The sequence below is a fragment of the Suncus etruscus genome, chromosome 11 (genome assembly GCF_024139225.1).
Source record: "Suncus etruscus isolate mSunEtr1 chromosome 11, mSunEtr1.pri.cur, whole genome shotgun sequence".
Taxonomy (NCBI): domain Eukaryota; kingdom Metazoa; phylum Chordata; class Mammalia; order Eulipotyphla; family Soricidae; genus Suncus; species Suncus etruscus.
The window spans coordinates 101,221,141-101,236,319 of NC_064858.1; the positions used below are offsets into that span (position 1 = coordinate 101,221,141).

General features: G+C 41.2%; 1 protein-coding gene across 1 annotated transcript; it reads left to right on the forward strand.

The window, feature by feature from the left end:
• Positions 1-771: 771 nt before the first annotated feature.
• Positions 772-14,870, forward strand: THAP2 (THAP domain containing 2). Its single transcript, XM_049782780.1, has 3 exons — positions 772-842; positions 11,566-11,761; positions 14,341-14,870. The coding sequence occupies exons 1-3, from the start codon at positions 772-774 to the stop codon at positions 14,728-14,730; spliced, it is 657 nt and encodes a 218-aa protein (XP_049638737.1). The 3' UTR covers positions 14,731-14,870.
• Positions 14,871-15,179: the final 309 nt, after the last annotated feature.

Genomic DNA, 15,179 nt, shown 5'->3' on the forward strand with positions numbered 1-15,179 from the left:
CAGACACGCACCTCTTCGCCCCACCCGGCTCCCCAAGACTCATCTCTGGGGGTCCCCCACCCCCATATACACTTACATACACATATAGACACGCAAAACCTCTTCTCCCCATCCGGCTCCCCAAGACTCATCTTTGGGGGTCCCCCAACACCCATATACACACTTATACACACACTCATATAGACACACAAAACCTCTTCTCACCGGGCTCCCCAAGACTCATCTTTGGGGGTCCCCCACCACCCATATATACACTTATACACACACTCATATACACACACAAAACCTCCCCACCCTGCTCCCCAAGGCTCATCTTTGGGGGTCCCCACCATCCATATAAACTTACTCATATACACACACCCGGCTCCCCAAGACTCATCTTTGGGGGTCCCCCACCACCCAAACACATACACACATCTACACACACACACACACCCCTTCTCCCCACCCGGCTCCCCAAGACCCATCTCTGGGGGTCCCCCACCACCCAAACACATACATCTACACACACACACACCCCTTCTCCCCACCCGGCTCCCCAAGACCCATCTCTGGGGGTCCCCCACCACCCAAACACACATCTACACACACACACTCCCCTTCACCCACCCGGCTCCCCACGACCCATCTCTGGGGGTCCCCCCCACCCAAACACACACATACACACATCTACACACACACACCCCTTTTCCCCACCCGGCTCCCCAAGACTCATCTCTGGGGGTGCCCCCACCCGCACCCCCATGCCCTCCTGGCCCAAGGGGCCGGGCCATGCCGACCAATTGCGCCGCGGCGGGCTGTGCCACCACCTACGACAAGCACCTGAACATCAGCTTCCACAGGTAATTGGGGCAGTGGGGGGCAAAAGTCAACGGGAGCCCGACATTCGGGGTGCTCCTGTGTGCAAGGATGCCAAGGCTGCTTGCTTAGAACTCCGCCGCCCTGTCAGTAGCAAGGAATGTGGCTCGTTTCGCCCTCTGTGTTTCATGAATATCTGGTTTTTTTTCCTTCCCCTTCGAGGACGATGTAATCTCTTCTCCCAGGAATGCAAGCTTGGGACGGGGAGGTCTTTCTGCCATCGAGGAAAAGTGATAAGAAGATCCTCTTCGTTTCTTTTTCCCTTTTTTGGCTCCTCTGTTTAGACCGGGTCCCTGGCATTCACTGCTGCTGTTCACGTCCCCAGTCATTTTTACAGCCTGCTGTGTTTCCCATTTAAACTCAGCAAGTCCTCCCTAGCTGACTTGACAGGGGAAACACTTGCACTTTTTTTTTTTAAGAGACTGACACTTGGCGGAGAAAATTTGCTCACAGGGATTAAGCAATGTTTAATGAAACACAATTGACCAACTTCCTAGTAGTACTCGAGTTATAAAAAGAACGCGCGCGGGTCATTTCTTTTGTTTGCTGGAAGAGCAATCAAAATTCTTTCCTTCTGTCAAAGCACACCTCTCTTGAAAGCACTTGGATCTGTACGCATCTGTGTTCTTTTCGGCAATTACCCTGTACCTGAAGAAAAGAAGCTCTGCTTTAAATGGAAACAAGCTGCTTTTCTAGACTTCTCCATTTAAGGAAAAATTATGCCCTTGACCTTTACCCCACTTCATTTTATCCTCTTCTTAAAAGCTGCCTCTTTAAACACACAACGCACACAACAACAACTTGTGACGTTTCTCTTTCGGTTACTCCACGCCAATGTAGCACTTCATTCATTTATCATCTGCCTACACAGATTGCCTGACATTGCGTTGGCAATGCAGAAAGTTCTTAGCCTCCTGGTATTTAGTGTAATGAATGGGAAAGAAAGACGTAATTACTGTGAAGTGCCACAGAAGAGACGTTCTGGGAGATGTAAAGTGGCCTTGCAAAGTCAAAGAACGCTTCTCAAAAGATGTGGAATTTGAATTGAGAGGAAAGAGTGACACATGTGTTCTTTAATGCTAATTTTGAGGGTTTTCTATTGTATTATTAGTAATGAGAAGCCTTGGAAGCACTTTTTCAAAGACTGGCCTTTTTATAAATGGTTTGATTTGCATCTTAAAAATCTGGCTGCACAATTACTGTACTAAAATGCTGGTCAAGCACCCTGGAGGGGATGAGTTTGACATGAAAGGAGCTTATTATAGAACATTAACATACCTATTTCTCCTCCTTCACAAGGGACTCTCACTACAGAGTCAACTGAACTAACAGGTATATTTAGTTGCTGGCACAATCAGCAGGATTTCAGTTGTGATAGTTGATATAAGGGGGAAAAAGAGTTAAAGACATGTACGGAAAACCAAGGAACATGCCCCTGGACTAGAGTGGTGCTTGCATCAAGGATGGAAATAGGTGGACAGATTTGAGGAATGTTTGAAAAAGTTTATCTATCTATTTGTTCTTGGTGGCTGGAATTGGGACTCCTACATTCAAAACTTGTAATTTCCAGACCTAGAATCTATTATATCCAATAACTTGATTTAGGAGATAAAGGAGAGAGGGAGTCAATATTAAATGTTTAAAAGGTACATGGGGTAATATGCCTACTGCTCTATATTTTAATTTTCATGTGAACCCCCTCCAACATTTGTATCTCAAATTCATCTAACTTTTCTCCTAGAACATTAGTAGACTCCTTTATTTCTATGTGCAAGTTATGTTGCCTAAGTTTACTATCTTTTTCTTATTTCTTGCCCAACCCATTCCAGTATGAATATTCCCAGTAATCTGTTATTGCTCTTGCTAAATTGTCATTCTTAATTCACTTTTCATGGCATGTGAACATTTTCTCCTTCAATTAAATACTCACTACTTTTGTTTTATTTGAAACATTGTTTAATTACCTTCACCATCTCCCTATCTTTTTTTGCCACTCCTCCCTATCTCTGGACCTAGGTCTCTTATCAAAGTGATTTCAGCTGTTCCTCTGGTTCCACCATCCATTGGCTGATGCCCTCCAACTAATTCTCAAGAGGTTCCCAAACTTATTTGACCACATTCCTTTACAAGAAAGTAAGAAATTAATGCCTTCTTGGAAATCCATCATCTTTCAATAAAGTGACCCCAGTGAGACTAACAATCACTTGGATCATTTTAGCATTTACCACCCTTGTCATAAATGAGTGGTTTTCGCTCACTTTGGGAAACACTGCTCTGGACTGAGCATTTTGAGAAATACTGATCGTACTACTGTCACTCTAGTTCTTCACTCTCAGCCAATCGCTAATTCTGAGGTACTTGGGCTGGGGCTCAAACGACAGAGCACATGCCTCAGATGTGGGACCCTAGATTAGATCCAACTTCGCTGGGATGTTTTGATAAAACTGTACTTAATCTTTCCCCAAGCCTGCCCCACTTCCTGTTTGCCTGATCTCATTAGATGAGATCACCACTTACCAGAAATTGGAAGGTCAATGACCTTTCCGTTTCCTATTTTTTATTGGTTTATTACCTTTTTAACTGGATAATGGTTCTGTTCATGCACTACTAGCAGCCATTCTGCAGCAAGGGTTTGTTGCTAAATGTCTAGCAACTGGATTTCCAGGAAAGGGAAAACTCTTGATATGTATGTTTGCCCAGTTTTTGTGGTAGAAGTACTCCTACCATGGCTGATTTCAAGCGATCAACATTATGCTGATGGTGGACTTAGGAAGAACAGTGCAAACTAGTCTAGAGTACTTACAACGTCTAACTGTAATGGACATAAATTTAAGAGTAGAAGCAATAATAAGGACATGGTTGGGTTAACATTACTTTTGTTTTTAACTTGTTAAAAGTGTACTTACTAATGTAACGTAAAAATGGCCTTGTTTAACAACCATGTAGACATTGTCTGTTGACTATCAGCTTTCTAAATTTGGTCTTTCTACAGCTTAAAGTTCAAAACTCTGAATTTTAGCTATTTAGAAAGCTCTTCATCATAATTGTGTCATTCTCCTGTGTCCACAGGATACTGGATGCTTTACTACTACAATCTTTGCTTCTCTAGCCTAGTTCTTCCTCTCTTAACTTCTCCTTACTAGATTAAATTTCCTGGTTTTTTGTTTTTTTTTTTTGGTTTTTGGGCCACACCCAGCGGTGCTCAAGGGTTACTCCTGGCTGTTGCTCAGAAATAGCTCCTGGCAGGCACAGGGGACCATATGGGACACCGGGATTCGAACCAACCACCTTTGGTCCTGGATCAGCTGCTTGCAAGGCAAATGCCGCTGTGCTCTGTCTCCGGGCCCTAAACTTCCTGTTTTATATGACCCGTAACGTACTCTTTTATAAGACTCATGATGCTTATAATTACTTATGTAGTGATTCACATTCATGTAGTTACCGTTTACTGTGCACGAGGCTAAGTATTCATTCACTTGGGTCCATTCAGAACTTTGAACTACACTAGGAAATCATTATCCATTTTATGGAAGGTAAAACTGAAGCCTAAAGTCATGTAGCCAGATTAACACAGGGTTTGACTAATCGAAATACTTTGGATATTTTCTGCTGCATCAAATACTCAATTCTGTGCCCTTACTATTACTCTACAGAAGGTAGACATTGAAGCGGAAGTCTCATGCCCCAACCCCAAGGGACTGGGGGAGACGTGGGTCTGGAAGCAAATGCTGACACAGAAAATTATCCATACAAATTGAAGGGAATAAAACAGGTTCAGGAAAATTTCACCCCAAGCCTTCCACTCCTAGCAAGAGATACGTTATAGCAGGCAGATCAACTAGCAGTGGAAACAGAACTGCAAGCAGTCTCTCCCTGAGAACCAAAGTCTCAATCCAATCTAAGACCAAACCAGAAGTACTTCCAGCAAAGAAAAATTATCCTGAATAGAATGAAAACCGATTACTCACACCGTAGAAACTTTAAAGAGATATCCATTTCCTGTTCATTTTATTTTGTGTTTTTATTTTTGGGCTACATCCAGCGGCACTCAGGCTGTGTGCTCACAAGTCACTACTGGCAGGTTCCGGAGACCATATGGTATGCCAGGATTAAAATCCTGCTTAGCCATGTGCAAGGCTTGCCCTGCTGTGCTATCACTCTGGCCTGTGATCGGTTTTCTTGATCTCTCACTATCCTTAATGCTTAGGAGAATAAAACCCAAACAAAATAGCATTGTTTAAAATAATGATTTTCCAAAGTACCTAGTGTTCTGAAAATCTGCTTCTAATATTGCATGACTATCTGCTACCACCATGTCAATTTTGCAGTTTTTTACGGTATGATTTATTCTGGAATTCAGTTTCTGAACTACTCTCATCCATTGAAAGTAATGAGAAAAATCCAAATAATACGTGGAAAACATGACTAGATTAATGTTCAATAAAAATTATCCAAATCGGGCCCAGAGAGATAGCACAGTGGCGTTTGCCTTGCAAGCAGCCGATCCAGGACCAAAGGTGGTTGGTTCGAATCCCGGTGTCCCATATGGTCCCCCGTGCCTGCCAGGAGCTATTTCTGAGCAGACAGCCAGCAGTAATCCCTGAGCACCGCCGGGGGTGGCCCAAAAAAAAAAAATTATCCAAATCATTAGAGTGATCAAAACAGCATGGTATTGTAACAAAGACAGAATTTTGGATCAGTTAATCAGAATAGAATATCCAATGACAAGCCTCCAACTATATAGCAGCCATGAGCTAAGAACATAAAATGGACTAAAAACAGACTCATCCACAAATACTTTGGGGATAATTGTATAACCATATGTACAATAGTAAAGCTAGATACATATCTCACACTTTACACAAAAGTCAACTCATAGTGGATCAAAGACCTTGAGATCAGACCTGAATGCATAAAGTACATTGAAGAAAATAAAAGTAGAACAATCTCAGGCCTAGACCTAAAGGAGTCTTCAGTGATATGATGCCCATGGCAAATGCATCAAAGAATCAAATCTGAACAAATAGGACTACATCAAACTAAAAAGTTTCTGTGTGGCAAAAGAAACATGGCTAAAACTAAAAAACAGCTGAGTGGGAGAAAATACTTGCACTTAACACATCAGATGGAGTTTATATCGGGATATATGAAGTACTTACTAAGATTAACTCCCTAAAATCTAAAAACCCCATCAAAATATAGGGAGGAAATGAATAGACACCTCTCTGATGAAAATCAACAGGCATATAAAAAAAAGAAATTCTCGGGCCCCGAGAGATAGCACAGCTGCGTTTGCCTTGCAAGCAGCCAATCCAGGACCAAAGGTGGTTGGTTCGAGTCCCAGTGTCCCACATGGTCCCCCGTGCCTGCCAGGAGCAACCACTGAGCATCGTCGGGTGTGGCCCAAAAACCAAAAAAAAAAAAAAAAAATTCTCATCATATCTTATCATTAGGGAAATCCAGATCAAGAATGAGATATCTTCTTACTCTAGTGAGGGTAACACATTATCAAAACTACTGGGAACAATCCATATTGTCAGGAACGTGATGAAACAGAACTCTCATTCATTGCTGGTAGGAATGTTGTTGGGTTCAACCTATATGAAAAACAGTAGGTTCTCAGTAAGTTGATATAACCCAACAATTCCACTTTGGGGTATCTGTCTCCAAGAAAGAAAAATATTCAAAAGGATATATACTGGGCCCAGAGAGATAGCACAGCGGTGTTTGCCTTGCAAGCAGCCGATCCAGGACCAAAGGTGGTTGGTTCAAATCTCGGTGTCCCATAGGGTCCCCCATGCCTGCCAGGAGCTATTTCTGAGCAGACAGCCAGGAGTAATCCCTGAGCACTACCGGGTGTGGCCCAAAAACCAAAAAAAAAAAAAAAAGGATATATACACATCACTATTCATTGCAGCACTGGTCAATTTGAGTGGATCATGAAGACATGATATAATTGAATACAATGGAATACTACGTAGCTGTAAGAAATCATACAGTCAGGCAATTCACTGCAACATGGATGGAACTAGAATATATTATGTTAAATAAAGTAAGTCAGAAAAAGGATAAATACAATATATCACATATGTAGTATTTAGAAACACCATTGCATGAAGAAATGCAATTGTCAGGGGTCTCAAACTCAATTTACCTGGGGCTGCAGGAGGCAAAGTTGGGGTGATCCTTGAGTGCAAAGTCAGTAAGCCTTGAACATTGGGGGTGTGACCCAAACAACTAAAACAAAACAAAACAAAAAAGGCAGGGCCACAAAATGTACGGAGGGCCATTTGCAGCCTGCGGGCTGTGAGTTTGAGACCCCTGGTTTAAATGGTGGTTGTCTAGAATACTCTTGGCCACTGTGGGAGGAAGGAAAGAAATTGAGTGGAGGAGAATATAGATGCAAAATGCCGAGGGCAGGGGCCAGGGGGGATTCAGGTGCTTGTTGGTGTTAAATGATAGAAATAAATGTCTAAGTCATGGAGTCAACACAATGAAATCATGAGACCCAAACTTTAGTAACCAGACTTAATGTGCCTGTTATGATGGCAGGCTGGAGCAGGGGCATGCTAGTATGGGATGGTTCTGGGAAAATTGGTGGAGGGGGTTATCATTAGTGGTTGGATTGGTGTTGAAGCGTTGTATGTCTAAAAATTAACCATATATAACTTTGTAACTCAATGCTTTAAAGATTTTAACAAAGAGAGTCTAGCAAAAAAAATCAAATGTAAAATTAATTGGTTATTCTTCTGCCATATAGATCTTCTAAACATTAATATAAGCAAGCCCCATTGGTTTTTTCATTATTCACTGAGAAATATTCATTGAGCACTTAATAGGATGAAATATTGAAAACTATAGTTCCAACATAGGAATTTACAACATATTGGTAGAGGTCGAAAAAGTAGTGAGGGGCCAGAGCGGTGGCACAAGTGGTACGGCACTTGCCTTGCACACACCAACAACCTAGGACAGACTGGTTAGATTCCCTCCCCGCCCCCCATCCACCAAGCCAGGGGCGACCTCTGAACACAGAGCCAGGAGTCACTGGGTATGGTTCAAAACCCCCCCTCCCCAAAAGATGAAATGTCTAAACTGAAAGGGGTTTTTTTTGGCTTAGTTTTATTTGTTTTGTGTGTGTGTGCGTGTGCAGAAGGGAACCTGGGGTTCTTCCAACAATTCTTGGCCAGATAGTTGAATGCTAGGTTAGGTCTTCAAGTGCAGTGCTGATCAGAAGTATATTCAGGAGCTATGAAGGCCACACCAGAAATACCCCCAGGGGCCTTATGGTGTTGAGAATCAAATGGGTCCAGTTCGTGCAAGGCCTTTGTCCTAACCCTTTATTACTTCCCTAGCCCACCAAAGTGAGTCCTTTGTTGTTTAGATTTGGGGAGCACACCTAGCAGTGTTGGGATCTTGCTTTGTGCTCATGTCATCTGGTGCTTGTAGCAATGCTGGAGGGGCCATTTTGCGCCAGAGTTAGAACTGGGCCTCCCACTTGCAAAACATGCCATCTACCCATTGAACTGTTTCTCCAATCCCAAACTGAGTCTCAAGGAAGGATAAATTTAGTTTAAGAGCCAGTTAGGGGGCCGGAGCGATAGTGCAGTGGTAGGGTATTTGCCTTGCACGCGGCTGACCCAGGATGAATTACAGTTCAATCCCCTGTGTCCAATATGGTCCCCCGGGCCAGGAGCCATTTCTGAGTGCAGAGCCAGGAGTAACACCTGAGCATCATCGGGTGTGGCCCAAAATCAGACAAACAAACAAAAAGAGCCAGTTAGATAGCTCAAAACTATAGTTTTTAGTATTATTGTTTTATAGTACATGCTTTTTCATGTGGTAAGCCCACTTTTGATCCTTGGAGCCACTGCAGAGTTACTATAGGAGTGATCCACCCCCAGTACTAAGTTGGAATAAACTTTTAGCATCACCTGGGTGTCTCCAAAACTAAAAGATTCTATTCAAGACACTTTTTGATTAAGGAACTGGTTGGGGGAGGGGGCACAAGTGAGAGTGTTGAGCGCTTACTCCTAGCTCTGCGTTTAGGAATTAGTCCTGGAGGTGCTCAGGAAACATAATGGGGTACCGGAGGTTGACTGTGTACAGGCTTACCTGCTGTGCTCTCTTTAGCCCTTAGGATCTAAAATTTTTGTTTTATATTTTGGGGCCACAACCTGTATTGCTCAGAGCTTGCTTATGCTATGCAATTATATGCAGTCACACTACTGGCAGGGCTCAGAAGTGGGTGCCAGGTATTGAACCTGGATCAACTGCATTTGAGATAGTTCTACTTCCTGCTCTAGAAGCTAAGTTTTGGGCGGGAGGGTTGGTTTGGCTTTTTGGGGGGTGGGGATTTGTTGGTTTGTTTGTTTTGGTTTTGGGGCCACACAGCACTTGGGTTACTCCTGGCTCTATGCTCAGAAATTGCTCCTGACAGGCTTAGGGGGCCATAAGGGATGCAGGGAATTGAACCCAAGTCTGTCCTGGCTTGGCCGCAGTGCCCTACCACTGTGCTATCACTCCAGTCCCTAGAAGCTACCTTTAAATAGAACTGAAAAAAGGAATTCAGAAATTTAGATAGTATCTGAAAAACTCATATATGAAGAATCAAGCACCTTAACTTTTACCCTTGTACTATTTCTCTGGCTCAACTTCTTTCTATTTAACTAATTTACTTCCCTCTCTCCCTCCCTCCCTCCCTCCCTCCCTCCCTCCCTCCCTCCCTCCTTCCTTCCCTTCTTCCCTCCTTCCTCCTTCCCTTCCTTCCTTCCTTCTCTCCTTCCTTCCTTCCTTCCTTCCCTCCTCCCTTCCTTCCTCTCCCTCCTTCCTTCCTTCCTTCCTTCCTTCCTCCCCCCCCCCATTTCTCCCCACCACCCCAGCCCCTTTCTCCTTTCCTTCCCCACTCTCTTTCTCATTCTCACTCTCATCAAAATCAGCACACCCTGCGGAGTCATGGCTTACTCCTCACTGTGCTCAAAATCACTCCTGGCCGACTTTGGGGGCCATGTGACATGTCAGAGATTGATCCCAGGCCAGCCATGCCCGCTGTACTGTTCTCCAGCCCCTGAAGCTTTTTTTTTTTAAATATATCAACTACATAGAAGCAATATAGCAGTTTAACATTCGATATTTAATACCTACAATTTGTAAAACTACCAAGTGTTAAAAACATTAAAACAAAATGATCCCTTATTCTCAAAAATGACAATTTATTTCACTGGAAACTTAATAAAATAGAGAAATTATAAACAACTTGGTATCAACAGGGCTTTTTGGAGCGAGTGGGGGTTATCCTCCTTCCAGGAGGCCTGGCAGCTAAGAACACACCCCTAAAAGCCACAGTATCAGTAGTGTGTTTTGAATTTCTAGACACCTTCATTTGATGCTGTCATCCCTGTAGGAACACACCAATTTAACAGAACAGACAGCTAACAACAAAAGCGTACTAAACCTTCTGCCATTGTATTAATGATTTCATTAAGGATACAATGATTTCCATAATTGTGCTTGCTATTATATTTTTCTTTTTAAATCATTTCTATTTTATTATTTTTTTAATAACTGCTCTCACTGGGGCCGGAGAGATAGCCACAGAGATAGGGTGTTGGCCTTGCACACAGCCGATCCAGGAATGACGATGGTTCGAATCCTAGCATTTCATATGGTCCCCCTTGCCTGCCAGGTGAAATTTCTGAGTGCAGAGCCAGGTGTAACTCCTGAGTGCTGCTGGGTGTGACACCCCCCCCCCAAATAACTGCTCTCACTTATCTGGAAACAAATGTAATTCGGTCAACTATGTCAACAAACAGGAATTAATACCAGAAATTTTCCCTAGGCTTTCCTGTGTAAATTTAATCTAGGTTTTGACCATATATATCAGCAGCAAGTCAAAGTATTATGAATTTCTTCTGATTTTAATGATTCCCCCATTAACTCATTTTATATCAGTTTAGTCTTTTTATTTGTTTTTGTTTTGGGGACACACCCAGTGACGCTCAGGGATTACTCCTGGCTATGCGTTCAGAAATAGCTCCTGGCTTGGGGGACCATTTGGGAAGCCCGGGGAACTAACAACAGTCCGTCCTAGATTAGCGCGTACAAGGCAAATGACCTACCATCTGCGCCACCGCTTTGGCCCCATTAGTTTAGTCTTGTTACTTCCTAAGTTAGAAATTATGTGGGGGAAAAACTCAAAAATCCTATAGTACCATAAAGACAGATATTTGGGTAGTGAAATGTTTTGTTTTTGTTTTTTTTTTTTGTATGTTTGTTTGTTTTTGGTTTTTGGGTCACACCCAGCAGCGCTCATAGGTTTCTTCTGGCTCTGTGTTCAGAAATTGCTCCTGGCAGGCTCGGGGGACCATATGGGATGCCGAGTTTCGAACCACCATCCTTCTACATGCAAGGCAACTCCCTACCTCCATGCCATCTCTCTGGTCCCTATTGAAATGTTTAATGTAAATGAACACTTTTTCATCACCTTTTAAAATTTTAAGTACAGGGCAGAGCAATAGCAGACTGGGTTCGATCCCTTGCATCCCGTATGGTCCCCCAAGCCTGCCAGGAGCGATTTCTGAGTGCAGAGCCAGGATATTAACCCCTGAGCACCACCATGTGTGGCCAAAAAAAGAACATAAAATTTTAAATACAGTCAGTGTGCTAGCTGAATATTTGAGTTGCCACTTTTTTTTTCTTTCCCTAAAGGTTTCCTTTGGATCCTAAAAGAAGAAAAGAATGGGTTCGCCTGGTCAGACGCAAAAATTTTGTCCCAGGAAAACACACTTTTCTTTGTTCAAAGCACTTTGAAGCCTCCTGTTTTGACCTAACAGGACAAACTAGACGACTTAAAATGGATGCTGTTCCAACCATTTTTGACTTTTGTACTCATATAAAGTCTATGGTAGGTGATGTTATTTTATGTACACATCTTTACCATTCTTAGACTCCATTCCTTTTATGTTTATAAAATAGAACAATTCCAGATACATTGAAATTGATATATAGTGATCTGCCTCAGGGAAGATGTAAAACTTCAGTTGTGTAGTAAAATTGCAGTCTAGAATTAGTGCTAAGGTCTCTTGACTCAAACTCTTTCCCTAATCCAAATTACTGTAAAGGTATTTTTCATTACTGGAATCATCAACACTTGAACCACTGATTTAAAAAAAAAACTTGAGAAATGAAAACATTGGTTTACTCTGATTTCCTTTCAACGTGGGTTATGTTTGCTTCAGGCTTTTAATAGCAGCATGTTTTAAGATTGACAGTTACAGCAAAGAACATCAATTCAGGGAGAATCAGACAAAAAGACTCATAGAGCTCAAGTATGTAAGCTGGGCTCGAGTTTGGAACTTGAAGTTTACTACAGGTTCTTGACATTCCATAGAACAATAAAAAGTTGGCAAGAACAAAACCCAGTGAATTGAGGGATGAGTGTCTAGTAATCAAAACTTAACAAGTGATATGTGAAAGGATGGAGATAATGAGATTGATGAATGAATTTTAAATGTTACTGCAATATCATCAGAGGGGGAAAGCTGCCGAGAAAGACAGGATCACTGAAAGGTAAGGAGATGAAATGAATCAAAATAGTTGGTTTAATTCTGAAAAGGACAGAACCCTTTTCCTCAGGAAAAACCAGTATTTCAGTTATTTGTTACAATTAAATTTATCAATAACAGAAGAGGTTGCCTTAACTAGTTATCACAGATGCTAGAAACATTGTCAAACAAGGCCACATTGTCCTTTTTGACTTTAGAACTCTTAGCACCTCATACTGTGACTGGTACCTATGGTGTGGTGTTGAAATCAATGTATAACTATTTTTAATGTTATGCATGGTTTAACTATGCATAACATAATACATTTTTATGCATAACAGTGTATAACTATTTTTCTTTTCTATTTCTAGAAAAGTAGAAAATTTGATCATTTACTCATTCAACAGATATAAACTTTATTTTATGTCAGCATTAAATTAGATTTTAGGGTACAAAGGACCAAAAAGTATGTCTGCCCCTTCCACTAAGTCAAAGGAATAGCATTCGTAGGTTTCATGAGCACAAGAACCATATTTGTCTTAGTTTATCACCATTGTGAAATGGTGAAATTCATATATAAATTCTTGTATGTTTCTAAACAACAAATGTTTTCAAAATAGTTGTTGACTGAAAGACAAAATTATGAGGTTATATTTAGTCTGGAAACCACGATTTAGTATTACTGAGTATAATTCAGTATAGTGAATGGTCACGTGAAGTAAGATCTAAATGGCATAGTCTGCCTAGAAAAAAAACTGTCTTGATAATGTTCTGATAATGAGGTATCAAAGAAATTTAGCAATGCTAGAAATATCAAATCTGTCAGAAAAATTATTCTGGTGGTAGAATAGGATCATAGAGAGTCAAAACAAGGCGGGCCGGAGCGGTGGTGCTAGAGGTCAGGCATCTGTCTGCCTTGCAAGCACTAGCCTAGGACAGAGAATCAAAACAAGGCAAAGATTAATTAAGGTTTTGGGTTTTTTTTTTTTTTTTTTTTGGATCACACCTGGCAGCGCTCAGGGGTTACTCCTGGCTCTACACGTAGAAATCACTCCTGGTAGGCTCTGGAGACTATATGGGATGCCAGGATTCGAACCACCGTCCTTCTGCATGAAAGGCAAACGCCTTACCTCCATGCTATCTCTCTGGCCCCAATTAAGTTTTTTTAACATTTAAGTTAGATACGTTATGCTTCTGATGTAGACACTGGCACAAATGATGCAAAGGCTAGAAATAGTACAGCTGGTAAGGCGCTTGCCTTGCATGCAACTAATGCAGCTTCAATATCCAGCACCACATATGGTCGGTCTCCTTAGCCCCACCAAAAGTGATCCCTGAGCTCATTCGGAGGAATAAGCCCTGAGCACAGCAGGTTAGTTACCCAGGAAAACAGAAGAGCAAAGTGATGGAGAGGGTGAGGAATGAAAAAAAAAAAAAAGTACTGAAAACTTAGGAAAATCCATTAATGAGTTTGGTATACTGGAATTTTTCATTATTAAAATAAAACTCTTGGTCTGAAATAGAAGTCAAATTTAGAGAATGTATTTGCCTAAAAGAGAAATCAAAAAGTATCACGGATAAACACGATGTCTAAATACTTCCTACATTGGGCTGAATGAGAATATAATGAAGGTTTTTTTTAAGCCTCCATAGAATTATACTCAGTAATCTAAAAGAGACTGAATATGTCCTCCCTATTATTTCAGAATCAGTGTTTGCATCTCTGAGAACGAAAGGGCCAAATAAGTAGGAAGCTGGATGTTAATTTAGTTGAGAAATGTGAATCCATGAAGGCATGAGATACGCTGCAGAGGTTTCCTATCAAACTTTTTCATTTTTTTAAGGAGCACTTTAAATACTTTATCCAGAAGTGGGCAAAATTTACTTCTTTGTGATAGTTTGTAATTTATGTTCAACCTTCTAATTTTATTTGGCTCAGAAACTCAAGTCAAGGAATCTTTTGAAGAAAAGCAACAGTTGTACTCCAACTGGACCATCTAATTTAAAATCAAACTTTAGTAATCAACAAGTACTACTTGAACATAGTTATGCCTTTAGAAACCCAGTGGAGGCAAAAAAGAGGATAATTATGCTGGAAAAGGAAATAGCAAGCTTAAGAAGAAAAATGAAAACTTGCCTACAAAAAGAACGTAGAGCAACTCAAAGATGGATCAGAGCCACTTGCTCGGCGAAGACTCTGGAAACGAATAACGTATTACCCAAGGGTCCATTAGAACACCTCTTTCCAACTGCCTTGAGCAGCCTTCCTGTGGGAGAGTTTAAGGTTCTTGAACATGATCAGCAAAGTGAAGCATTACCAATTCTCTAAGTCTAAAATAACAAAGTACATCCCTTAAAGACTAGTCTATATAGAACTTGATGCCCCTTCTTCATTTCATTCAAAGGAAAATGACTTAAGGAAAGTACGCCAAAATTGGGTATTTAATAACATTTTACTTGAAGCTACATTATTACTGTATAATTTATGAAGACTTGATTACAATTAAAAGGATTTTTTGTGAGACTTCATTTGATATAGAATGGAAGTGCCTTATATTAAAGTTATGTACTTAAATTTTTTGCTACAAAATTGTATTTACAAAGTGTTACGTGTTTCTGTCTTTTAAAAAGTACAAGGAATAATCTACAAGTAATGTGTTGGGTTTATTTTAGAAAAAAACATTTCTATACCAAAGTTGGCATATTACATTCTTTTTTGGGGGGTTGTTTGGGCCACACCGGTGACATTCAGGGGTTCTCCTGGCTATGCACTCAGAA

What these genes read in the sequence shown, in the direction of transcription:
- THAP2 (XM_049782780.1), top strand. Translation starts at nt 772, where the DNA reads ATGCCGACCAATTGCGCCGCGGCGGGCTGTGCCACCACCTACGACAAG. An exon ending in CTGAACATCAGCTTCCACAG is followed by an intron (nt 843 to 11,565) that starts GTAATTGGGGCA and finishes CTTTCCCTAAAG; the next exon opens with GTTTCCTTTGGATCCTAAAA. An exon ending in GTACTCATATAAAGTCTATG is followed by an intron (nt 11,762 to 14,340) that starts GTAGGTGATGTT and finishes TATTTGGCTCAG; the next exon opens with AAACTCAAGTCAAGGAATCT.